The 26,080-nt window shown below is 39.9% G+C and overlaps 1 protein-coding gene across 1 annotated transcript in view; it reads left to right on the top strand.

The window, feature by feature from the left end:
• The window catches only part of ITGA8 (integrin subunit alpha 8), a 180,924-nt gene that overhangs the window by 27,445 nt on the left and 127,399 nt on the right, over positions 1 to 26,080 (top strand). Inside the window, exons 7-14 of the mRNA XM_024750072.1 lie at positions 5,549 to 5,649; positions 8,436 to 8,559; positions 14,237 to 14,298; positions 16,115 to 16,160; positions 18,953 to 19,078; positions 20,019 to 20,063; positions 22,501 to 22,544; positions 24,232 to 24,288. Of these exons, the coding sequence (XP_024605840.1) occupies positions 5,549 to 5,649; positions 8,436 to 8,559; positions 14,237 to 14,298; positions 16,115 to 16,160; positions 18,953 to 19,078; positions 20,019 to 20,063; positions 22,501 to 22,544; positions 24,232 to 24,288 (605 nt within the window). The remainder of the gene's footprint in view (positions 1 to 5,548; positions 5,650 to 8,435; positions 8,560 to 14,236; positions 14,299 to 16,114; positions 16,161 to 18,952; positions 19,079 to 20,018; positions 20,064 to 22,500; positions 22,545 to 24,231; positions 24,289 to 26,080) is intronic.

Below are 26,080 nucleotides of genomic sequence, written 5' to 3'. Positions count from 1 at the left end.
CCAAAAAAAAAAAAAAAAAAAAGGACTCAGAATATACGCTGAATTCTTCTAATCAATAAGACTAATAACCAAACAAGGCAATGAACAAAGGAGATGAGCTAGCAATTCACAGAAGAAAAAAGTGTGTGGCCCATAAGCATAAAAAGATGATTGACTCTACTAATTATTAGGGAAATGCACATGAAAACAGAACCAAATGAAGGAGCATTTCATAGTCGTCCAGGTTCGCAGAAATTTAACAGCTCTACGATGACAAGAGCTGATGGGGTCTCTCTCGTGCCCTGCGAGTGTACATGGAAACTGGGGCTACTTTGGAGGTGGACTGGCATAGCTGCCCAGCAATGTCATTTCTAGTCTGGTGCCAGAGAGAAACACTTCTCCATCTGCAGGTGAAGATAAGGGCACTCAGGGTACATGTTTGTGGTAGTAGAGAAGCTGAGAAACCTAAATGTTCATGTGTAAATGGAATGGATAAATAAAATGCAGATGGCTATCTAATGAGATACAATACTTACAGGAGTTTAAAAGAATGAGTTGGATCTATTATCTATCTATCTATCTAATTATCAAAACACAGGTTCTTTCCCAAAAACATAAAATTGAATGTTAAACACAGTTACACGCTGTTCCATACAGATAGTATAATACCACTTTTATTCAGTTAAAAAGAGCACACAGGGACTTCCCTGGTGGCACAGTGGTTAAGAATCCTCCAGCCAATGCAGGGGACACGGGTTCGAGCCCTGGTGCAGGAAGATCCCACATGCTGCGGAACAACTAAGGCCACGTGCCACAACTACCGAGCCTGCGCTCTACAGCCCATGAGCCACAACTTCTGAGCCCGCGCGCCTAGAGCCCGTGCTTTGCAACAAGAGGAGCCACCTCAGTGAGAAGCCCACGCACCGCAACGAAGAGTAGCCCCCGCTCGCTGCAACTAGATTAAGCCCGCACACAGCAACGAAGACCCAAAGCAGCCAAAAATAAAATAAATAAAAAATGAATTATAAAAATTTTTTAAAAAAAGAATACTCAATAGTAAATCGTTGGCAAAACTACAGCAAAATCTGACCCACCACCTGTTTGTGTATGCCTATAAGCTGAGGGTAGTTTTTATATTTTGCAATGATTGGAAATTTGTTTTAAAGAATAATATTTAAATGATGCATGAAAATCATATGAAATTCAAATTTCATTGTCCATAAGTAGAGTTTTATTGGAACACAGCCAAGCCCATTTTAAAAAACATATTGTCTATGGCTGCTCTTGCTACAAGGGCAGAGATGAGTAGTTTCGACAGACCATAGAGAATGCAAAGCCTGAAATATTTATTATCAGTCCTTTATAGGAAATATATGCAGACCTCTGTTCTATATTATTCATGGACCTTATTTTTTAAGTGGCCGGGAGTATACACATCACATTCATGATGGTGACCACCTATGGATGAGGAGGGGATGGAACTGGAGAGACAGATGTCGAACGGTACTGTGATGTTCGCAAATGTGAAAAAACTTAACAGTTGTCAGTTCTGCCTGGTGGGAATACAAGTGTTTGTTATATGAAGTCCTCGTACCTTTCTATACTTTTTTTTAAAGTCTCAGAAACGGTAAAACAGAAAAATATATTTTGTAGACAGTATTCTATATCAGTGCATCTAAGTCTGTCATATGTATTTTAACTTTTTTATATTGGAGTATAGTTGATTTACAATGTTGTGTTAGTTTCAGGCGTATAGCACAGTGATTCAGTTCTACATATACACATATCTATTCTTTTTCAAATTCTTTCCCCATTTAGGTTATTACAGAATATTGAGCAGAGTTCCCTGTGCTATACAGTAGGTCCCTGTTGATTATTTCTTTCAAAGACAGCAGTGTATACATGTCAACCCCAAACTCCCAATAGATGTTTTAATAGTTGAATAGTACTCTATTTTACAGATAACAGGAATTTCTTCTCAAATCCCTTATTTATGAACATTTAAGATGTTTCAGTTTTGCTATCACAACCAGGACAGCAAATATCTTCACACTGCATCTTAAAGCATTTGTGTAATTATTTCTATTGAACAAAATCCTAGAAGTTGAATTCCTTGTTCAAAAAAATGTACATTTAAAAATTTGATATATGTTGTAAATCGCCCTTCCAAAATGCTGCATTGAGCTATTATCTTGAAAACAGAGATTATTAATATTTTTTGCCAAACTGCTAGGTGACAAGTCTTAAGTCATTATGGTTTTAATTTGAGGTTCAGGATCTCTGCATGAATTTATGAGATATTTGATTTCTTCTTCCCTGCAATGCCTGTTTAGGTCCTTAGAACTTTTTCTATTGAATTTTAGTCTTTTTCTCATTGATTTGGGAACTCTTTCACATATTAAATATACTGATTCTTCCCGTGAAAAAATTCACCTGGATTATATTTATTAACTCTGTTAATAGTCTTTTGGCACTTGGGAAGCTTTACATCACATGCAGTCACTATAAAACTTCTTCCTAGCTTTTGGCATAGTTTGGGATATGCCAAGGAGAGAACTGCTTTAGTAACTAATGGTCTCCACCATCTCCCAGAACCACTGGCCCTTCCAAGAATTCTCTGGGGTTGACAATGCACAGTGCCTTCCTTCTGTTCCAGAAGACGTGTGGTCCTATCCTAAATGCATTGCTCCATATCACGGGAGTTTGGTCAGGAAACAGAAACCACTTTGAGTATTATAGTTAGGACTGAGAGGTTTATATGATTATTGGAAAGACTGGGTATGTGAAAGTTAGGAAGGTCACTTCCTGCAGATCAAGAAATCTGGAAGTTCAGGACTCGATCTCAGTGGCCTGAAGCACCAAAAAGGCATGACTGTCAAAGGATACTTGAGAGCTGCAGGAAGAACATCCCACCTGCAGCTACTGATGCCCCCATGCATGCTTATAATTGCTGCCAGAAAATAATGGCTTCTCCATCTCCTCCTCTTTCCAGATCTCTCCATGAGCCTCTCATTCAACCTGAATCCTATTTGTAAGAGGGTCTGGAAAATGTAGGTTCCAGCTTCTCAGCCCTTTGCCATACCAAGGAGAGCTTAGAAGGACAGAAATTGTGCTGAGTTTTTACAGGAGGTTGTTTTCAGGAACGAACAGGTCAAATCGAATCAAAAACATCCCCTGTGCATCAAAGGTTCATCGAGCACCAGTGTGCTTAGTACTAAGCCCTGTGTTGGGTTGTTTGGCAGGAAAGAATCTTGTTCAGAAAAGGAAGGTGAGAAATTAGGGAAAGCTCACTTTCACAATCAACCCAAATACATGTTACTCATTTGAATTTTATGACATTGTAATATTAGATTTACATCAGTGAATTTATAAAAATAATAAAACAGAATTTTTGTTTGTTTGTTTTTCGGTGCGCGGGCCTCTCACTGCTGTGGCCTCTCCCGTTGCGGAGCACAGGCTCCGGACGCGCAGGCTGAGCGGCCATGGCTCACGGCTCAGCCGCTCCACGGCATATGGGATCTTCCCGGACCGGGGCACAAACCTGCGTCCCCTACATTGGCAGGCGGACTCCCAACCACTGCGCCACCAGGGAAGCCCAATAAAACAGAATTTTTAAAAGGTGACTTGGGAATTCCTTGGTAGTCCAGTGGTTAGGACGCTGTGCTTCCACTGCAGGGTCATGGGTTCGATCCCTGATTGGGGAACGAAGACCCCGCAAGCCATGTGGTGCATCCAAAAAAAAAAAAAAAAAGATGACTTGTCCACCTCAAAGGTCAAGGTAAGGAGGATACACCTAGATCACAACTCATTTCAGTAAAGAGAGACTTGGGACAGTGGGATTATTCTCTATTGTAATCCTTGGATTAGGGATGGAATTAGTGACGTCCGTTCATTTGTATTCTTGGTCTCAAAGAAATTTGTTGCTGGAAAATAACACACAAATTACACTTTCAATCAAGTTATTACACAGTTCAACCTTATAATAGCAGAAAAGATGCCTTAGGCGCCCCAAAGGTAGAGTCACATCATTTTCTCTAGCAGAAGGCGGCCAATTTGGAGCACTGACTTACGTGTCTGTGAGGTCCCTTCTAATTCTTGTACTTAGGTTGAGTTTCCAGGTTTCTAATTAAGAGATATTTTTGAAGGGTTGTATTGCTGCAAGATTCTGTAGTATGTTCTCAGCTTATAAAGCACTACCACATTACCTATGTGATCTTTATGACTTTGATCACCTGTGAAAGAGGAAGGGGGGGTATTTTCAGCCTAATTTTAGAGAAGAAATTAAAACTGCAGAAGATTAAATGAATTGCCCAAGATCACCCAGTGCATGGTGACAAGATCCTTTCTCTCTGAGGTCTACCGTCTTCTTGCCTAGATGCAAACAGAAATGTTTATATTTTCATTTTTATGCTCTAATCTGTAAGATGCTCCAGTTCTTTGCCAGTTGTGTGCATTTGGGGTGAGGATTTCCAGAACTTGTTTTTTCTTTTTTAAAAGTCCAGAAACATCAAAAGCATAAGATTTTAAAGAAGGAAATTTGTAATTTTCTACTAACATATCAAAGCGTAAATTTTAGGTTAAGACCTAAGTATATATAATTTATTCTTTCTTGAAAAGTCTGTAATCATATGTAAACTCAAGTGAATATTAATTGCGTGTATATTTTGGCCTCCCTTAATAGAAGTTAGAAGTTCATTTGTAATGCATTTATTATAGAGTCAAGGAGGAAAAACAAAATTCATACCAAAGAGAACACATAGAAATAAGTTGCCCTGGTACAAATGTCTTTTGAAATTCATTAGCTGTTACTGATGAAGTTCAGTTAGAACCATGCGGTTAGAACCACATGGGAAATATGTCGATTGGGAATCAGGAGTGGAAGAAAAGATATCTGCTTTTTATTAAGACCTGAAGTGTGTCGTAATTGGGTTGAATTTCTACCCAGATGGTCCCCCTCATGCTGACATCTGCAAAGTGTGGATAAAACCGTGTTGAGGTGTTATTTTCTGTGACTGTGTGGACACATGTTACCCAGTTAAAAACCAGGAACTTGGAGTCCTTCAAGCAGACTCCTGCTAAACCATGCTGAGACAGCTATGCTTCCTGGAGCATGGAGGTTCCAAGTAGTTTCACTATCAGAGAAGATTTGGAATTCCTTAGAGCAGTTATAAATGTTTGGTCTTCCATCAGGCAAATCAATGACAGAAGTGTAGATTAAGGACTGTCAGAGTCTACATCAAGTTTACAGTAGTTATCCATGAAAATGTAAGTCATTAAAAAAGATGCTTTTTTAGGGCTTCCCTGGTGGCGCAGTGGTTGGGTAAAAAAAAAAAAAAAAAAAAAAAAAATGCTTTTTTAAAGTTAAGTTGTGAAATGTCATGAGCCAAGTATGTATATTCATTTGATTGGTATATTTCTAAGTGAAAAGTCTAGCTCAGACTTAGTCAAAAAGAACCCCCCATGTGTATGACATTTTAAAAAATGTTTTTAATGGGTAAATTTATTATCACATATTTTAGCTGGCTGCCACGTTTTACAAATTATTAACAACCCATGTTCTCCCTGTCAGACAACAGAAAGATCAGAGTAAATGGAACCAAGGAACCTATAGAGTTTAAATCGAATCAGTGGTTTGGAGCGACAGTGAAAGCTCATAAGGGGAAAGTGGTGGTGAGTATCAGCTGCGTGCTGCGGGGCTGCTTTGCAATAACATGTACACTGCAATGTTTCACAACTCCTATCTACCAAAATCCCTTCATGGAAGAATACGTTGGATTTTCAAAGATGAGCTATCAGCATTCCAAAAAAATTTAGTGCTTCAAATTAAAGAATCTATTTTAGTCCTTAAAGCTACAGGAAGTAAAGCTGGTTTTCCGGAAGATTGGTTAGATCTTTTCAAATATTTCAAAAACAAATAAGGAAGATAGAAAAATAAAAGCTAAATCCTAAAAAGGTAAATATTTCATTGCTTAAGATTGATTTAAAGGGCTGACTAAAGTTTGACCAGAGAAACAGGAGTACTACTGTTAGGATTCTTTAAAAGTTAATCTACTGTGATGTCATTGATCCTCTTTAGAACTATCGGAAAGTTTTCTTTAAAAATATAACTACCACTTACATGGTTCTCTGAGTACACTGATACTTTTTAAAGTAAAAATTTCTCACTCACAGATAGAGATCTTTTGGCTTTAAAATGCTATGACTTTGTGATTCTCTTCTCTATAGATCCGAGTGATAACACGTGTCTGGTTTACTGAGAAATAAATAACTGTATAAGTTGATCTGGAAACGTTTTTGTTATTGGGGGATTTTTTTTTTTTTTTTACTATTGGCTCTAATCTCCTTACAAAATAAAGCAATAACTTTTGCTTTTGGGATTTGTTTAAAGGTGTTTGAATTGTGATTTAATAAAAATAAGTATCTAAAGGAAATGCCTTGTTTTATTTGGTCTGTGGTTAATGCCCCACAGAAATTTTGACATAAAACAACTAATATATAGAACATAGATAGCCCTTTTCAGTGACAAATCCAGAATTTACAATAGGCTCTCTGTAGAATTGTATTTGCATTAATATAGTTCTTACATTCCAGGACTGGTAAAAACTTTTTAATCCTTTAGTGATTTACAATGTATGTGAATAGCTATTGAAAAGCTAATTCCATCTAATAACTATTTGGGGTTAAAAAATCTTTTGGTACTATATTGATTTTGATTAAGTCTTGAAAACTTATATTATTGTGCATTTATTCAATATTTGTAGAAATCTTCAGAATTATTGAACGTAAAATAACACACCATGTTCATAATAAATATGCTTAATTTGAGGGCATGCTTGCACTTTCAAAATTATGTGGTAGGAAATAGGATAATATAAAGTACCTTTCAAGTTAATTTTTTCCTTGAGCACTGAAACTTAGCAGCATAAAGAATTAAATTCTACGCTGTGTGACAATTCTTAGAACTTCAAATTGCTGTGAACAGAAGTATCGATTTTGAATATCCAGGTATCATGTGTGTTTGGGTCGAAGCCTGAATATTATCACATCATCATGTCTCACATCAGTGTGAAACTGAGCAGGTATAAAAAAGATAATTTTTTAGGGCTGATAGCAGACAAACACTGGAAAGAATTTTCATGGCATTAAAGTGTTCTATGGTGATATGGAAGGTGATGCGAGTTGGCTTATACTGAACCACATAGGTAATGCTTTCCCTTCCAAACTCCTACTTTTCACCATTCCACCTTATGTTAAATGTCTTAACCACATAGCGCCCGAAGTTAAGGGGACTTAGATGTGTTAGAGAGCTTTTCAGTATTGGCTAAGACCTCACAATACAGAGAGAGACAAAGCCCCAAAAAACTTAAGTTATTTTAGTAAAGATAACTTATATTCTCAAGTAAGAAGGGTGCTACTTAGTAAAATTATCTAGAAGTCGTTACACATTGGACTGATTACCAAGGACATGTTTGGAATCATGAAAAGACTAAAATCAGGATCTGCCCCCACTTTTTCTGGCATTGTTTTAAGTGTGATGTCATCAAATTAGGAGAGAGGCTAGTGGTTCCATATTCTAGAAGTCCCTAATTCTGCATCCTTAGAAATGAGTGGTTGAATATTCAGGTAAAACACAGTTACGTAGGATTCGAGCTAGCAAAACATAAGTCAGAAAGGTGCCTGTGTTTTCTACCTGTTTATGTTTATTGCCTGTCTCATTCCTAGCAAAATTAATTATTTAACTTACTTAAAGAGGATTTCATATATCCTCTTTTATATTTCATAATCCAAGAATCATGTTTTTCTTACTATTGTTTAAATTAATTTTTGTCTTGTCATGAATAAAAACTATCAAATGAAAAATAAACCCACTGTGATAAGGGGGTAGCAGTCCAAATGTAAGTCGTTGTTTTAAAAAAATCGTCAGGTGCACCCTCAGTGATAAACCAGAGGAATCCACAAAACAGAGGTTTACAAACTTGTCTGCATCCTTTGATTTGAAAGTAGTTTTTCTTTAAGCAACAATTAAACCAAGAAAGGAACTAGTTCTCTTTTTAAGACATCACACTGATTCATTCGCTGTTTAAATGTTCATTTGCTTTTATGTAGGTCCAATTAAAAAAAAAAAGAAAATACGAGTTCTTTGCCTTTAGTAAATATTTACTTTTGCTAGGCTACTTTGATTTGATTTAAAATCCTGTGGGGGAAAAAATCTCATTCCTTTGTATATGCTTAATTTGTTCCAATTCTACAGTGCATTAATGTTGAAATATTGGCTTTGGAAGTTTCATTAACTCTGACTACCGAGGTACTCATTAGCATACTGGAGGCCAATTAAGTCACTTAATAATTGAGCATTGTTTGTTACAAATTTAGGTCCATTCATCAATAAGTCAAATCAAAGCACTGTATGAGGAATCTACATCCAAAAAAATTTTATTGTCTTTGATGTCTCCCAGGCCTGTGCTCCATTATATCACTGGAGAACTCTTAAGCCGACGCCAGAAAAGGACCCAGTTGGCACGTGCTATGTAGCGATTCAGAATTTCAGTGCGTATGCTGAGTACTCTCCTTGTCGGAACAGTAAGTTATTTCTATTCTTGGAACTGAAATTTAGCTCAAGCTTTTCTGCTATAGACAGTGCAGGCAACCCCAGAACACCACTGGTAAGGGAAAAGCAGTGGGGGTAAAGATGATGGACCGTCTTCCAGGATGCCTTACTGTAACGTGAGGACCAAGACACGGAATTCTGCTGATCGTCTTCCGTGTTTCAGAAATTTTCTGTTCTTAGATATTCTGCAGTCAAATTGATTGGTTCCTTATTTTAGGCCTTAAACTCTCCGCCTCTACTCCAAATTCACACTGCATTGGAAAAATGCTACCTGTCCGCTTGTTAATTGTAGGAATGGTGTTAATTAGCATGACTGGACCCAAGGGCACAGTGGATATGAGTTCTCCACCTAGCCTGTGTTCTCACAGATCAAAACCGTGTCCCCTGCACTGGCAGGTGGATTCTTAAGCACTGCACCACCAGGGAAGTCCCTTAAATGGCTTTAAAAGAGGTGTTCCTGGACTTTTCCTGGAGGTGCAGTGGTTAAGAATCCACCTGCCAGTGCAGGGGACAGGGGTTTGAGCCCTGATCCGGGAAGATCCCACATGCTGCGGAGCAACTAAGCCCGTGCGCCACAACTACTGAGCCTGCGCTCTAGAGCCTGCAAGCCACAACTACTGAGCCCGCATGCCGCAACTACTGAAGCCCGTGCACCTAGAGCCTGTGCTCTGCAACAAGAGAAGCCACCACAATGAGAAGCCCGTGCACCGCAACGAAGAGTAGCCCCTGCTCGTTGCAACTAGAGAAAGCATGGGCACAGCAACAAGGACCCAACACAGCCAAAAAATAAATAAATAAATAAACTTATATAAATAAATAAAAGAGGTGTTCCTCATAGATAATAAGACTCAGTTATGCATTCATTCAACACGTGTTCAGGCGGACTCCCAACCACCGCGCCACCAGGGAAGCCCCAACACGTGTTTTTTGAACACACTGAGCACTAATTATTCTATGTTTAGGGAATAAAGCACAGGACAAGAAAAAGCAAACCCCTGTCTTCAAAAAGCATATTCTAGGGCGGGAGAGAGACAACATATGCATAAATATATAAGTTCAGATCCAGCAATTCCACTTCTGGGTATTTATCTAAAAGAACTGAAATCACTATCTTGAAAAGATATCTGCACCCCCATGTTCATTGCAGCACAATTTACAATAACCAAGTCATGGAAAAACCAAAGGATCCATCAATGGATAAGTGGATAAAGGAAATATGGAATAGATAGAGATATGGATATATACACAATGGAATATTATTTAGCCATAAAAAAGAATGAAGTCTTGCCATTTATGACAACATGGATGGATCCTGAGGGTATTATGCTAAACGGAGTAAGTCAGATAAAGAAAAATACTCTGTATGATCTCACTTATATGGAAAATCTTAAAAAAAAAAACCCACACAAACTCACAGAAAAAGAGTACAGATTGGTGGTTGCCAGTGGTGGGGTGTGTGGGTGTGGGTTAAACGGGTGAAGGTGGTCAAAACGTACAAGTTTCCAGTTATAAGATAAATCCTGGGGATGTAATGTACAGCATGGTGACTGTAGTTAGTAATACGATATTGTATAGTTGAACGTTGCTGTGGGAGTAGATCTTAAGAGCTTTAAAAAGATTGTAACGGGGCTTCCGTGGTGGCGCAGTGGATAAGAATCCGCCTGCCAATGCAGGAGACACGGGTTCGAGCCCTGGTCCGGGAAGATCCCACATGTCGCGGAGCAACAAAGCCCGTGCGCCACAACTACTGAGCCTGCACCCTAGAACCCGCAAACCACAACTACTGAGCCCACGTGCCACAACTAGTGAAGCCCATGCACCTAGAGCCGGTGCTCTGCCACAAGAGAAGCCACCGCAATGAGAAGCCCACGTACCACAACAAAGAGTAGCCCCCGCTCGCCGCAACTAGACAAAGCCTGCGCGTGGCAGTGAAGACCCAACATAGCCAAAAGAGAAAAAGATTGTAACGATGTGTGGTGACAGATGTTAACTACATTTACTGTAGTAATTATTTCACAGTATATACATAAATCAAATTGTGTTGTACACCTTGGACTAATATGTCAATTACATCTCAACAACAAAATTTGTTTAAATAATAAATAAGTTTCTAATATAATGGCAGGTAGTGAAAAGTACTACAAAGAAAAACATAGCAAGGCAAAAGAGTAGGGAGCGACGTGCCTGGGTAGGGAGAGGAGCTGTTTCAGACAGGACGACAGGAAGGGCTTCTCTTAGCAGTTATTGGAGCAGGAAAGCAGGAGCTTCCCAAGCATGGCATCATCCATTAAGAGGGATATTTTGTGTCGTTTTCCACTCAAGGTCATGCTGCTGAGTTCTGTAAGAGGTCCTTATTATTATGCTAAAGATAAAAGTCAGGGAATTCCCCGGCAGTCCAGTGGTTAGGGCTCTACGCTTCCACTGCAGGGAGCACGGGTTCAATCCCTGGTTGGGGAACTAAGATCCCGCAAGCCGTGTATCATGGCAAAAAAAAAAAGTCAGGTAGAGCAATAAATAAATCCTGAATTTATTCATAAAATTTATGGTAGAGCAGAGATTCAAAACTGAACTTGTTTCATCAATTTTTACACCTATCCATATCACATTTCTTATGACTTGCTAGAGGTACCTCCCCACAGCAAACTACTGTAGCTGAAATGAGGAGCCCGTCCTTCACATGCCTCTTACCTTGATGATATATCCTCTTCCAGCTAACATCAAGGATGATTGTTTAGAAACCATGTCACTGCTTCTTGTTCTGCCTTTTTATCTGACTGCCCATGTGATGGGAGAGCTCAGGTTAAAATACAGCATAAGCCATCTAGACTTGTGGATAGGAGTTGCAGGGTGAGTTTGAACCATTATCTAGAACTTTAAAGTATAGTATGCTCTCATTTTGAGTTACACGGGTATATTATGTTGCGAATTTATTTAGCGTTTACTTTCCTAAATAAAAGAATAGCTTGACACAGGTAAAGGTGAAGTTTATGTCGAGCTGCAGAATAGCCAAACAAATGGCCAGGAATTCTGTTCAGTCTAGTACACAACTCCAGTGTCACATCCTCCTGGTCTCTCTCTTACTGGAAGTACTTCCTTCTCAAATGCACCCAAGGAGCCGGCTTCCTGTGTTCCCTAAGGAGTTCACAGTTCATAAACACAAAGCCACCTTGTTCATGAGCGTATGGTCAATATCACAGAACAGGGATATTACTTTCAAAAGAGAATTTCAAGAAGCCTCTCATGTTCATGTCACACTGCAAAGCCCCTTCACTGACACTTTGAGCAATTTGGGTGGTAGTCTGCTCATTCATATTAATGACATGCCTGTAGCTCTTACAGTCATTCATAATTTAGATGGCAATGGTTTACACACACCTTTCCATTCTCCTTGGGGAGCCAACACATGATAGCGTGATTCCCTGGATTCCTGAGTTTACTCTTTAGGGCATAATTGTAAAGTTCACAGATGCTCTGAAGTTCTAGGAAGAAAGATTCCTTCAGCTCTCATAAACTATAATTGTAAGAGAAAAACTTACTTTGCAAAGGAAATAACCTCCCATTTCTATTATAATCACCACTTCAACATTTGAAGTTGGTTGCTCTCTCGATGAATTTTATGAAAAATTACTGTTTTCTCTGAATTTTTTCAGTTTCCTGTTTTGCAGCAAAATGATTTCAAAGAATGGTCCTGTTTCTTCCTTTCTGAATAATTTACAATATTGAAGAAGTCAGAGTCGATTTTCAAAAGGATTTATAAAAAAGATTTATGCATTAAAATACATTTCTTAAATACAGTCAACACATCTATGTTCACATAATCATATATCTTGTGTTCATATATATTTCTTGTTGCATACAGCTATTTACAGGCACGAACTTCTAGAAAAATGGTACCTGGACATTTGAGACTTTAAGGAACTTTGTAGCATTCATAACTATAAACCACAAAATATAGTTACAAAATAAAATATATTGTAAGGTACTGTGCACTAAACATTTGTTAAGAGGGTAGATCTCATGTTAAGTGTTTTCACCACAAAAAGACAAACAAAAAAGCAAATTTGATGAGGGTGGGGAGCACAGGAAATCTTTTGGAGGTGATGAATATGTTTATTCCCATGATCGTGGTGGTGGTATCATGGTATGAGGCATATGTCTAAACTCATCAAAACGTACACAGTAAGATGTGCATTTTTTTGGTATATTAAGTATACCTCAGTAAAGCTGTAAAAAAAAAAAAACTTAGCTTAAAAAAACACACACACAAAGCATCGACATTTGAATTAAAAACAGATCATCAGAAAAATACAGTACATGAAGTAGAAAAGTATTTTAAAATATAAAGGGAACATCTGGAAAGAATGGCTGATGATGGTGCTAAAATTAGCACTAACCAAAGAGAAGAAAAAACAGAAGGCATTCTAGGAAAAGCTGGAAAGGCCTGATCCATTTCAAAAAGCTTCTGGAACAGGCACATGTCCAGCCTATAAATTTTTCCTGGGATGATGTGCTTTTCCTTTCCTGCCCTCTTATTTTAGCTTCCATTCAGGAGTATCCTTGATAAGAAAGGAGTAATTATTTGCATGTTCGCATCTAACTGTATAATGACTGAGATTCCCTCTACTGAACTATATTTTGGTTTTAATTTAAGCACTTTAGGAGTGATACTCTTTTAAAGTACAAGTGACAAGTAGTACATTCCTCATCCTAATGTCCCAGGATCCTAATATCCTGGGAATCCACAGTTGACCTGCCTATGGTTTAAAAAACTGTATTACAGGGCTTCCCTGGTGGCGCAGTGGTTGAGAGTCCGCCTGCCGATGCAGGGGACGTGGGTTCGTGCCCCGGTCCGGGAAGATCCCACATGCCGCGGAGCGGCTGGGCCCGTGAGCCATGGCCACTGAGCCTGCACGTCTGGAGCCTGTGCTCCGCAACGGGAGAGGCCACAACAATGAGAGGCCCATGTACCGCAAAAAAAAAAAAAAAAGAAAAAGAAAAACTGTATTATAAAAAAGTCCTATTGGACATTCAGCTAGTGAATTACATTGCAGAGAGTATAAAATAAGCCATTTCTAGAGAGTTTTCCCTTTTGTGAACACTAGAGTCCCTGTGAGATGCAATGTGATCAGAAATGCCAGGTCCTAATTTACGTAATGATAATAGAAGAATTTGAAGTTAATTTCCGGTGAGAGATCAGGAAATTGAAACTCTTATCAGTGACCCCAGCAGAAAGTGTCCACCCAGGTGACTAAATTCAGCTCTCTCTTTCTCAAGGCATTGCTTTACTCAGAACACGTGGGCACCACAGAAACACATTATTGCCAGTTGGGGAACTGGGAACACAGTTGGGAGATGGAGGTTTTATTACTTCAAATAAACATGAGTTATAAAACTCAGTATCGTAAGTCCAAGGAACGTTATTCCTATCGCTCTTACTGTAGAATCACAGTGCCATTCGGGACAAGAACACAGATTGCAATGTATTTAAGAAATTACTTGGAATAAATTTAAAAAATAAATATAGAACACATATTGATCATTTTAAATTTAGAAGTCTATAGATAAAACAACAGTGTATCCTGAACTGGTTATTAAAATAGATCTCGGGGATAATGATGTTATAACATTTGTATCTTTTGATCATTCCAGGCAATGCTGATCCTGAAGGTCAGGGTTACTGCCAAGCAGGATTTAGTCTGGACTTTTATAAGGTAAATTCTTTTGATCTTATAGCTTCTAAAATTTATTTTATCTGTTTGATTTTTTTTTACCCCCTGCCTCTCATTTCCACTTCCACCCCCAATAACCACCATCAACAAAAGAACCTTTAGGTATACACCTGGCCTGTTTGGGCAACTTTAAATTTTTTTGTTTGCTCTTTAGTTTTAATAAAGTAATCTATACATATGGCAATTTATTAAATAGTAAAGAAATCATGAAGAACCTAGAGGCAAGATGGGAATAAAGATGCATACCTACTAGAGAATGGACTTGAGGATACGGGGAGGGGGAAGGGTAAGCTGGGACAAAGCGAGAGAGAGGCATGGACATATATACACTACCAAACGTAAAATAGAAAGCTAGTGGGAAGCAGCCGCATAGCACAGGGAGATCAGCTCGGGACTTTGTGACCACCTAGAGGGGTGGGATAGGGAGGGTGGGAGGGAGGGAGATCCAAGAGGGGAGAGATATGGGGACATATGTATATGTATAACTGATTCACTTTGTTATAAAGCAGGAACTAACACACCATTGTAAAGCAATTATACTCCAATAAAGATGTTAAAAAAATAAAATAAAATAAAAAATAAAGACACATGGAATAATGGTTAAAACAGTGAAACCTGCTTGCTACACAGAGAAGAGAGTTGTTTAAGGAATTGGATTTGAAAAACATTCTGTAATGCATTTAGAGAAGTGTTTAATGCCCTTAGATTATCTCTTCTGCTTGCTTCCTTTGCTTGTTATGTATTAAAAATGGTTATATGAGAAAAAAAAAAAAAGAAATACACAGGCTGAAAAGCAACAGTCTTGCTTCATTTTTGCATTTTCTTCCTCTTTTTTCGGTACGCGGGCCTCTCACTGTTGTGGCCTCTCCCGCTGCGGGGCACAGGCTCCGGACGCACAGGCTCAGCGGCCATGGCTCACGGGCCCAGCCGCACCGCGGCATGTGGGATCTTCCCAGACCGGGGCCCGAACCCGTGGTCCCTGCATCGGCAGGCGGGCTCTCAACCACTGCGCCACCAGGGAAGCCCCTTGCTTCGTTTTTAAATGAAAATCTCAAAAACTCAGTAAAGAAATGTGCTTCTAAAAGGATCACAAGCATCTGTGTTTTCATCTCTTAGGTGTAACTGACTGATTCGATTTCACATTAGTGTTCATTTCACGTTATCCTTTCACAAATTAAAAACAGATATTTAATAAGAACGTGGGCGCAAAGCTTCCATGGTTTTGCAAATACTGTAAATTTCATCAGTGTCTGAAATTTTACTCTTTTTCTCCCCCCCCACCCCCCCCACCCCCAAAAGTCAAGGATGCAGGATAAGGAAGGTGGGGCTCTAAGTAGAAAGGAAAGTTTTTATTTTCTAGTCTGGAGTTGTCACTCCCTCTCCTGGGAAGGGGTGTGTTTGCAGATGTATAGAAAAAAAAAAAAACAGGCATTACTGTGGCCTTAAAATAAACAGAAATCAAATTTTCTTTTTACCGCTAAGGCTCAAAAGACCGTGTCTACGGAACTGCACAGCATGGAAGATGCAGTGCCAAAAAACTGAATTTATGTATTCTCAGGGGAGAGAATTTTACTTACCTCATTGAATCTAATTAAAAGTATTTGATACAACACACTAAATAATTGAAAGGAATAAAAGGAAAGAAAATGACCTGCATGACTCAGATATAAGGGCCTCTTTTAAAAATTACTTTTTATGTATAATTGTTAGAGCAATGCTTACGAACAATGATTTCTCACCCTTAAAAAAAAAAAGAAACTGTTTTTCTTTTCCAATTGTTGCCGTTTCTGTTTTGTAGAACGGAGACCTTATAGTTGGAGGCCCTGGCAGTTTTTATTGGCAAGGTAGGTCCTGTTAGCAGAGAAGAAATGCCCACGGGTTGTTTCCAACAGGAAGATGAAACAGAAGTAACATCAAGTGTTGACTTTTTATTATGTTAATTTTATCTCCATACTGGTAGTTTCCCCAATGAAGGAAGCATCATTTCAGTTTGTACTTTGTGATATAAATGATATTTTAAAATACCGTTGCAACTTAATTCCTTCATTCATCAAATGCTTACTGAGACCATGCCCAGCTTTGTGCTAGATGCTGAGGGTACAATAATGAGTAACCCGCAGAGGTTAGCATCTGGGGAAAGATGTAGGCATTAATCGAATACTCACACGAGTACTTAAGAAACTCCAGGCATGATACTCACTAGGAAGCTATGTCAAGATGGGGCCATGAGAGCATAGGAGGCTTCTCCAGGGTGGCCCCATGCAGGTATGTTTTGTCCTCTGAACACTGGCTGACGAGATGAAATTACAACCTGTGCTCTGCTTAGGGAGCCCTGAACCCAGGTGCATGATGGCATCTGCCCAGGAGGGATGACTTCCTCTAATTCTTAAAAAAGGTGTTACATAAGCCGGCATCAACCTTAACTTCAACGAATTTGGAAGCAGCAACCCTGAACTGAGCCCTGAACCCCGAGTGGGAGGTAACCAGGCGCAGAGAGGAAGGGTTGTGTGAAAATGTTCTAGGGCATAAAGGCGCCCGGCGAGCTGAGAATGGAGGGAAATCAGGGGACTAGAGTTAAGAGCTGCTGAGTGGGATGGAGGGGTCCCACCCTCCCTGCAGGACTTGCAGCCCCAGGTAAGCAGTTTTGTCTTTATCTCCAAAACAATGAGAAATCCCCGGTGGATGGTTGGAGTTTAAATGGATTGCCTGAGGTAGAATAAGAATGTGTTGTTTGTTCTGAGAATAATGGGAAACCACTGGAGAATTTGAAGCATGGGATTTTATCATCGGGTGTGTGTTACACAAAGATCACGCTGGCTTCAGTGTGGAAAATGGATCGGCAGTTGGCCAAAGTGCAGTATCAGCAAACGAGTTCTAAGGTTATAAGCTAGTTTTAAGTCTATAAGGTAAACCAGCTGTAAGGTTCAGATGAAGATGTTTGCTTCTTAGAGTGGTCATAGTACAGACTGAGAAAGGGGCGGAATTTGAGAGATACTTCGGAGGCAGAATAAACAGCTTGGATGATGGTTTGGATGTATGTGGGTGAACAGGGAGGATGCCAAGGATATGTTTCTGACTTTTGTAACTGAATGGTTTTAGGTGGGTCCCAGTCCCTGAAATGGAGAAAGCCGAAAGAGAACGGGTTTGGAGTGTACTGGGGAAGGAAGATGATGAGTTTACTTTTGGTTATGTTGAGTATGAACATGTTTGAGATGTCCAAGACTTTTCACATAAGTATTTAGATGTATGGGCTTAAACTCAGAGAGGATATCTAGGCTAAAATAAAAACTAGCATAGTGGTGATAACCAAAGGCGTGGATGTGAATGGGATGCCTAAAGAGAGATTACAGAGAATACAGACTTAATTTTGGCTGTAAAGTTTAGAATAAGGATAGAAAAGAATATGAGAGAGATGAATAGTTGAGTGAAGTTTTTTGGTTGTTTTTTTTTTTTTTTAATGGAGGAGACCTGATCATGTTTAAAAGGCCAATGGGAAAGATACAGGCGAGATGGATTTATGATAAAATTTTACGTGAAATTACTGTTAAGCTTAATTCATACATATACAACTATGCACATCAAATAATTAACCTTTCAGTCTTTAAACATTATTTTGCAAACTGGAAAACAATATATTTTATGCAGAGGATGGGTATAAAATAAAAGTGATGTGTTTAAAAAGATTTTGTTCTAATGCACTTGATTAATTTCACATAATTCTTTCCTTACGTTGAAAAAAAAATGTCTGATATAGATGATATGCTGACAATTAGCCATGTCGAGGGGATAGAGAGCATTTGTCTGAGATAATTTAAAATTTTACTCAGTCAGTTTTAAGATTATAATATTTATAGAAGAACTAAAGGAAATAAGCAAAGGCAGTGTGTCTGTGGGAGCAAGGAAGGGGATATTTAGCTTTAACCCAGAGAAAACTGGCAAATTCTACAGACGTTGTTCAGAAACTCATGTGTAAATACGATTGTCTTAATATAAGAACAGTCATTTCAGGCAAGGTCACTCGGAGATATTTACGGCCTGATTTAACAGTTTTATTCTTTTGGAACTTCAGACAGAAAGACTGAAGTTGTGAATGTGTGAATCCCCAAGGAATAGTTTGGCTTTAAAATTAATATTAAATTTTAGTCTCTTGAAAACATTCTTCCAGTTTTCTCCCAAAGAGCATGAGATCACACTTTTTCCTTAGATTTCCATAATAAATATAGGAATGCATAAAAGTTGTAGTGGAACATTGCTGGCCATCTTTTGGATCCATGGCTATCCTGTAATGGGGTATAATCTATAAAAATACTGAATCACTATGCTGTGTGCCTGAAACTAACATAATATTATAAACCAACTACACCTTAATTTAAACCACAGAAAAAAATAAATGTTGTATGAAAACAATTACATAGCTCATCTGTGCTTCTTCTATTAGAATGGAAAGCTCTAACCAGCTGTCAGCAAACTTAGCCTGCAGTTCTAGAGCCAGGCAGGAAAATTCATTGTCGAAAATGCAGGCAACCTCATGACCATTTTCAAGGGCGTGTGTGTTGTTCAGATACCCTGTGTCTGTGGCGGAGAGGGCCCGCCTCTCATGTTCATTCAGTTAATCTATTCATTTGTTTGAACACAGGTCAGGTGATCACTGCCAGTATTGCAGATATCATTGCAAACTACTCATTCAAGGATATCCTGAGAAAATTGGCTGGAGAAAAGCAGACAGAAGTGGCTCCTGCTTCCTACGATGACAGTTACCTTGGTGAGATGCATTGCTCAAGACATTTGCGGCTTCTCAAAAGACAAGCATGTTAAATGTGGAAGCAAATTTTATTCCTCACTTATAATATTTGGCACCTTTTGCCAATTTTCTTCTCTTACTAGCTTCGAGTGGACTCTTAGCTTTCTTTTCTTTTGATTCAGCCATTATATGTAGTCTCCATGGTTTCATAGCTGTTTTATAGGCTCCATGACAATCTCTTGCAAATAAAGGATTTTACCAGTCAGTCGTAGATACTATGTATTAGTGAGGATGCCCAGTACTACCCGGGCAACACGATGATCACCCTTTCCAGTTTCTAAAAAGAGCAAGAGACTTTCCAGTTGCTAGAATGTTCTCAAAATTTATTACGTGCAAACCACACGATGCCATTTCATCACTATCGTTTGCCACCTTCGGTATCATACGTATCGGCATTTTGATTCCTTGATGAACTTTTAAAAACTGTAGCTATCTTTTATCACCTCGTCTCACTTTAGAGCCAAGTGAAGTTTGTGGGAAATCATCATTAAAGGTATTAGGAAGTAGGCCTTGTAGGTGATCAGAAATTGCAGAACCTGAGCACAAGAGATACCTCTCAGAGTAATTATGTCTGATTATGATGAGTCAGCAACTCTTCAAATGCAGCAACCACCATTCACACGTCCAGGTGGGCAATGAAGCATTCCTGCTTCTAAAAGGGACCTCAGAATCCAAAGGTGTTGCCAGGCTCAGAAGCAGCAGATCTAGTATGCTTCCAAGATTTAGTATAAATCCTGGTTTGATTAATTTTTCTCTTTGTAGAACCCTAAACTTCTATGTAATAGGATTTGTTGGCATTTCTGCACAAGGTACTACTATGGTAGTACCTTCATATTTCTAGATACAGATCATTTGTAAAGTCTTCAAACGTGTGATTCGTTTGTTTCTTGCTTTAAAACAGGATATTCAGTTGCTGCTGGGGAATTTACTGGGGACTCTCAGCAAGGTGAGAAACATTGTTGAAATGAAGCCCTCTATTGGATTGGCCAAAACATTCGTTCAGGTTTTTCCATGCGATGTTACAGAAAACTTGAACGAACTTTTTGGCCAGCCCAATATAAAACACGGGGAAAAGTGCAGTGACCTAAAAAGCTCTTTTAGGACTGTGATTTTTAAACAATTCTGAAACTTTTCATCAGCCCTACATTTAATAACTCCTTTGTGTTATAGCCATTATGAGGCTGCAGGCCCCAAAGTTACTAGTGTGATGGCTGATTTTTTTTTTTTTTAAACCAAATTCTGAATGTTTGTGGGGAATGAGAAGCCGTGGTTGCCGGGTATCTCACTTGGTATAATCCCCTTAGTCTTTCCTGTTTGGCAAGCCTGATCTCGAAATCAGTCAGCTCTGTTCTATCTGAGTGTGGTCTGTTTTTAGGTGCCCCTAGTAAACGTCCATACGTGTGTCCAGGAAGCTGGAATACGGTGTAAGGTCTAGAATCTACTCAACACTCAACATTATTTGAATGGCTCTTCCTAACTTAATAAGCTTAAACCTGAACTCCCGATCTGTCCACTTAAACATGCTCTACCCTCCATCAGCTCCATCTCAGTAAATGGCAATGCCATCCTCCGAGCTGCTCAAGCAAAAAACCTTGCAACAGCCTTGGACTGTGCTCTTTCTCTCACACCCCATCCATATCTAATCCATGAGCAAATCCTGCTAACCAAACTCAAAAGACAGCCAGGATCTGCCTACTTTTCACCTCCTCCGCAGCCTCCGCTCTGATCCGAGTGCCCATCAGCACTGTGGCAACAGCCTCCTAACTGATCCTCTTTGCTTTCATCTTGGCCCTCCTGTGGTCTTCCCTAGATCCAGCAGCCAACGTGGTCCTCGAGGAAGAGAAGTCACGTGGTGTAACTTCTTGGCTCCCAGTGATTGCCCAGCTCATTCTGTCTAAAATCCAAGTCTTCACAATGACCTAAAAGACTCTGTTCATGAGGTCCCTATTTACTCTGACCTCAGCTCCCAGTCCTTTACCCCTGACTCCTTCCAACCACTCCAGCCACCCTGCCCTCCCTGCTGTTCTTTGAATACTCCAGACACACTTCTACCTCAGGACCTTTGCACGTGCTATTCCTTCTGACTAGAACATACTTCTCCTAGACCTCCATGATATTTACTCCTGCACTTTCTTCAGGCTTTGGTAACATGTCATCTTCTTGCCAAGACCTTCCCTGACCACCCCAATAAATCATAATTCCTTCCGCCTCCCAATTCCAGCACTCCCAGTACCATTTTACTGCTTAGTTTTTCTGTGCTATACTCTAACATGACATTTGACTCTACTTTTCAAATTGACTGCCCCTTCCAGCTCAAGTATAAGCTCCCACGAGAGCAGGGAATTTTGTCTTTGCTCCGTGCTGTATCCTATGCTTGCAATGAACATTTATATGTTGATTGAATTAGAGTAAATTTACCACTGAAAAGTCCAACATCTAGGCCCAAATGGATCTTCTCTGATGATTAACGCTCCAACAGCATGAGTGCCCACCTCTGCTAGAGTTTATTACATCAGATAGAATTAATGCTAGAATTTGTGCTATACCTTTAGGACCAGCTTTGGGTGAAGGGAAATTTGAATGGAAGGGGACACTTTTCCAGGCCCCCTTTCTTTAAATTAAACTAAAATGTTGACCCCACTGAATCAAAGGATAGTTTAGATTTATAGAAATGAGAGCTGGAAAGATCTCTCATAATCAGGCAGTTCCAACTCCCATCTATTGTAGGTGACTGGAAAAAATCAGTTTCAGTGATTGATCCCCAGTTTATGGCAGACCCAAGCACTGAAACCACTATTTCCTGAATCTAGAGCCATATCACTGTGCATTGGAATATGCTCCCCGCTTTTCACCAGAGTTGCTTTTTCTACCTCTATTACTAAAGCTTCCCTTCCTTGTGTACCCTTGGCTGCCAGGTTGTCCTGTAATTCTGTTCCAGGGGGAAAGACTCAATCATTTATAGTATGTGGCTTTTCCTTAGGTAACTGAAATTGTTTGAACACACTAGTGGGACAGGAGCTGTTACTTTGTACACTAGTACAAAAGACAAGTACGAAAGACAGTGAAAACCGGAGAAATCAGAGTACGAGGTTTAACTGACAAATCACACACAGATCTGAGAAGCCAGGCTTATGTTCTGGAGGCAGAAACACATGGAGAATGTGAGGGAGACAGGTAAATCTCAAAGTACGACTTTGGGTCTTCTGTTTTCTTTCGTCTGTAGCAGAAGCAAAAGCCAGTGCGAAACTGTGGCTTCAAACCTCCATCTCTCTACAGGACCCATGATAGTTACTCACTTAAGAGGCACCCTCTTTAGCTGATTTGTTGTATAGCTTTACAGTGTGCTATGCTACTCACCTTGTAAATGACTATTTCCATCACAGAACTGGTGGCTGGGGTTCCCAGAGGAGCACAGAATTTTGGATGCGTGAGTACTACGAAGGCGTTACGCGCTACATTCTCTACCTACGCAAAGAAACATTTTGCTGCATGCGGTTTTCAAATCTTTTAAAATGCCCTTTAATAGTGAGCACCACTGATCCACGCTTGTTTGCTTATGAAAAGGGAGGTTAGATTCTTTTCTGACCTGGGTGCAGGATCAGCTCCATCGTCTGTGGGACCCAGTGTAAAGTGAAAATGCCTAGCCCCTTGTTCAAAATTGTTAAGAATTTCAGGACAGTGACAGCTGGGCTATCAAAAGGGTGGGGAGGGCCCGTCTGCATGTGGGACCCTTTGTGACTGACTGCACGGGTCACGTGCCCATGAAGCTAGCCTAGCCCTATGCGTGTGCGTAATCTGGGAATAGTTGCAGACGATCCCACTGTTGATGTGATCAGCATTTTAATATGTCCCATACGGTGGACATAATAAGGTCAATTGTTATTTCACTAGTGTATTAGTTTGCAAGGGCTGTCATAACAAATGACCCCAAACTGGGTGGCTTATAACAACATAATTTTATTCTGTCACAGTTCAAGAGGCCAGAAGGCTGAAATCAAGGTGTGATCGGCACGGTCACATCCCTCCCATGCATGTAGGGGTGGATTCTTCCCGCCTCTGCCAACTTCAGGTGGCCCTGCCTTTCCTCGGCATGTGGGAGCTTCACCTGAATCTCTGCCGCGGTCTCCATATGGCCTTCTTCCATCTGTGTCTATGTGTGTCCTCTCCTCCTCTTATAAGGACACCAGTCATTGGACATAGGGCCCACCCTAAATCCAGGATGACTTCATTTCAAGATCCTTAACTTTACTTATTTCATCTACAGAGACCCTATTTCCAAATAAGGTCACCTTCTGAAGTTCGGGATAGACATGAGTTTTGGAGGGATACTATTCAAACCCATTACAACTAGTTACCATAAAAATAGGAAAGGAAAATAAATCGACCTTATGAAAGGAAAAACTTATATTTTAAATAATGTTTAAGTCTGGTAAACTTATAATATCTATAGATTTTAGGTTGTCTGGATAGAATTTTTTTTTTTTTTTTGGTACACGGTCCTCTCACTGTTGTGGCCTCTCCCGCCGGGGAGCACAGGCTCCAGACGCGCAGGCCCAGCAGCCATGGCTCACGGGCCCAGCCGCTCCACGGCATGTGGGATCTTCCCGGACCGGGGCACGAACCCGCGTCCCCTGCATCGGCAGGCGGACCCTCAACCACTGCGCCACCAGGGAAGTCCTGTCTGGATAGAATTTAAAAGGAATATTTTTGCTACATGGATAATACTTTAAAATTTCATTTTTTTGCAGAGAACCATAGTCATCAATTTCTCATAACAGCAAATGCACAGAAGTGAAACTTAGATTAAATTTTTGATTAGATCAATTAACTATCAGATTAGGTGCTCTCAGTGTTCCTGAATTCAGATTTCTCTACATCAGATTAGTAAGCATGCATTTTGTCTGAAAGGATCCCAGATTTCACCATAAACAAAAAGTTCAGTTGGAATTTTTAAAGATCGTTCCTTTGGGCTTTTTTTTTTTTTTTTTTTTACATGTAGAGCTAACCATTTATGACTCCTCACAAAAATTTTAAAATGATTTAAGTTAAACTTTTTAAAAATTGCTCCAATTCTATGCCAAATGATGTAACCTATCTGATTTCTATGCTTTCAGGTTTCAATCATTAACTCTACAGATATGACCTTTATTCAGAATTTCACTGGTGAACAGGTGAAGACATTTTAGAATCAAATAATGAATGTCACTCTGCACTAACAGTATATTGTAATATGTTATTTATTCATTCATAAAATAAATATTTACCGAGCACCTACTATGTGCTGGAAACTCTTCTGAGCACTGGGAGTGTAACCAAGTAGCAGACAGACAAGATCCCAGCTCTCATGCAACAGTCCGGGGGAGGCTGATGGGGGGTGACAATTAAGAAACAAGTAAATGCCCATGATGATTTCAGAAAATGATAAGTGATGTAAAGGCAGAATATGCTCCCTAAAAGCCCAAAAGCCACTAATTGCTGAAATCAGAGAGCAATCCTGTTATGTTGCGGTCCTTATGTAGTGTACGCGGTGATGGGTTCTGAGTACCCGCCTTCCCCCCGAGAAGACACAGGCTTCTTGTAGGTTTCACATGTTGGTCAGTCAGTGGGTCTGGGCTCTGCCTTCCTGTCCTCACAGTGACTGGAACCCTCCCCAATCCCAACATTATATGGAAGATAGGCTCTCTGGTTCTGGTCCCTTCCCCCCAGGGGGTAGGTATGGCCCCGTTACCCACTGTCACTGGATGGGGTCTTATTATCAATGGGTCAGTTGCCTGCAAACAGGCTGCTGTCATCCTCCTGACGTAACACGGCCTGAGGTCACACTTCATTCACTACCCTGGGTTTCCTGGGTTTTTGACCTGTTGAAATCTGTCACATTTCTTTAAAGGATGAATGTGATACTCCCGTCTGAGGGAGCTAATCGTGAGTTGAATTCATTTCTCTGGTCAACCAGTTTCCTTTCCTAACCACCAACCCAGGGTAAGGAGCTTCTAGCAAGCCTCACACTTGACTCCAGCCAAGTTACATCTTGGCCCACGGGATCCCAGGAGGATCCAGGTTTAAGGTCCTGAAATGCTCAACTCTTAGCTACACACAGAAATTCGGAATCATATATTTGTCAAGCAAATAGAGTTTTTTAAAGAACACAGAGCGTTTTTGACATTTCCTCCCCCAAACTGGGGCTTTAGTCTATCCGTTACTGTGAAATTTTCAACAAAGCATTTAACAACGTCCCTCGTGGCACTCTTGTGGTAAATATAGAGATGTAAGGCTGTGACGATAGTGAAGTTGGGTGGATTTATAAATTTTGAACCATGATTCCCAAGTGGTGACAATTAATGGTTTAATGGAAATCTGGCAAGACTTCTCCTTTGTCTTTTCATTTCACATTTTTATCATTAAAAGCTCTTTAAACATTGTTAAATTTGGCCTTTCTGTAACTTCTCATCTTTCATACCACCTAGTTCTGCAATCTTGAACCTCAGAACTTAATACATAAGTGATGAAATTCCTCTGAGTGAAGATCACACAATGCCACCCAGGAATAAGAATTTCACCGTATGTGTTTGGAATAGGGAAACGAGGTGGGAGAATTGAGTTATTGCATGATGCAGTTAAATGAGGCATTCATTTCCTCTGCAAAGAGTATTTTGCACCTGGCACCCATGTCTTAGCCCATGGACTACTATAATAAAAATACCATAGACTGGGTGGCTAAAGCAACAAACATTTATTTCTCACAGTTCTGGAATCTAAGATCAAGGGGTAGGCAGATTTGGTATCTGCTGAGAGCCTGCCTCCTGTTCACAGCCGTCTTCTTGCTGTGTCCTCACCTGGTGGAAGGAGGGCTAGAGAGCCCTCTGGGGTCTCTTCTCTAAGGGCACTAATCCCATTCATGCAGGCTCAACCCTTCGTGACCTAATCACCTCCGGAAGGCCCCACTTCCTAATACCATTACATAAG

The sequence above is a fragment of the Neophocaena asiaeorientalis genome, unplaced genomic scaffold (genome assembly GCF_003031525.2).
Source record: "Neophocaena asiaeorientalis asiaeorientalis breed wild unplaced genomic scaffold, Neophocaena_asiaeorientalis_V1.1 scaffold4, whole genome shotgun sequence".
Lineage (NCBI taxonomy): Eukaryota > Metazoa > Chordata > Mammalia > Artiodactyla > Phocoenidae > Neophocaena > Neophocaena asiaeorientalis.
Note: the sequence above shows the minus strand (reverse complement) of the source record. Positions and strands in the feature narration are given on the sequence as shown.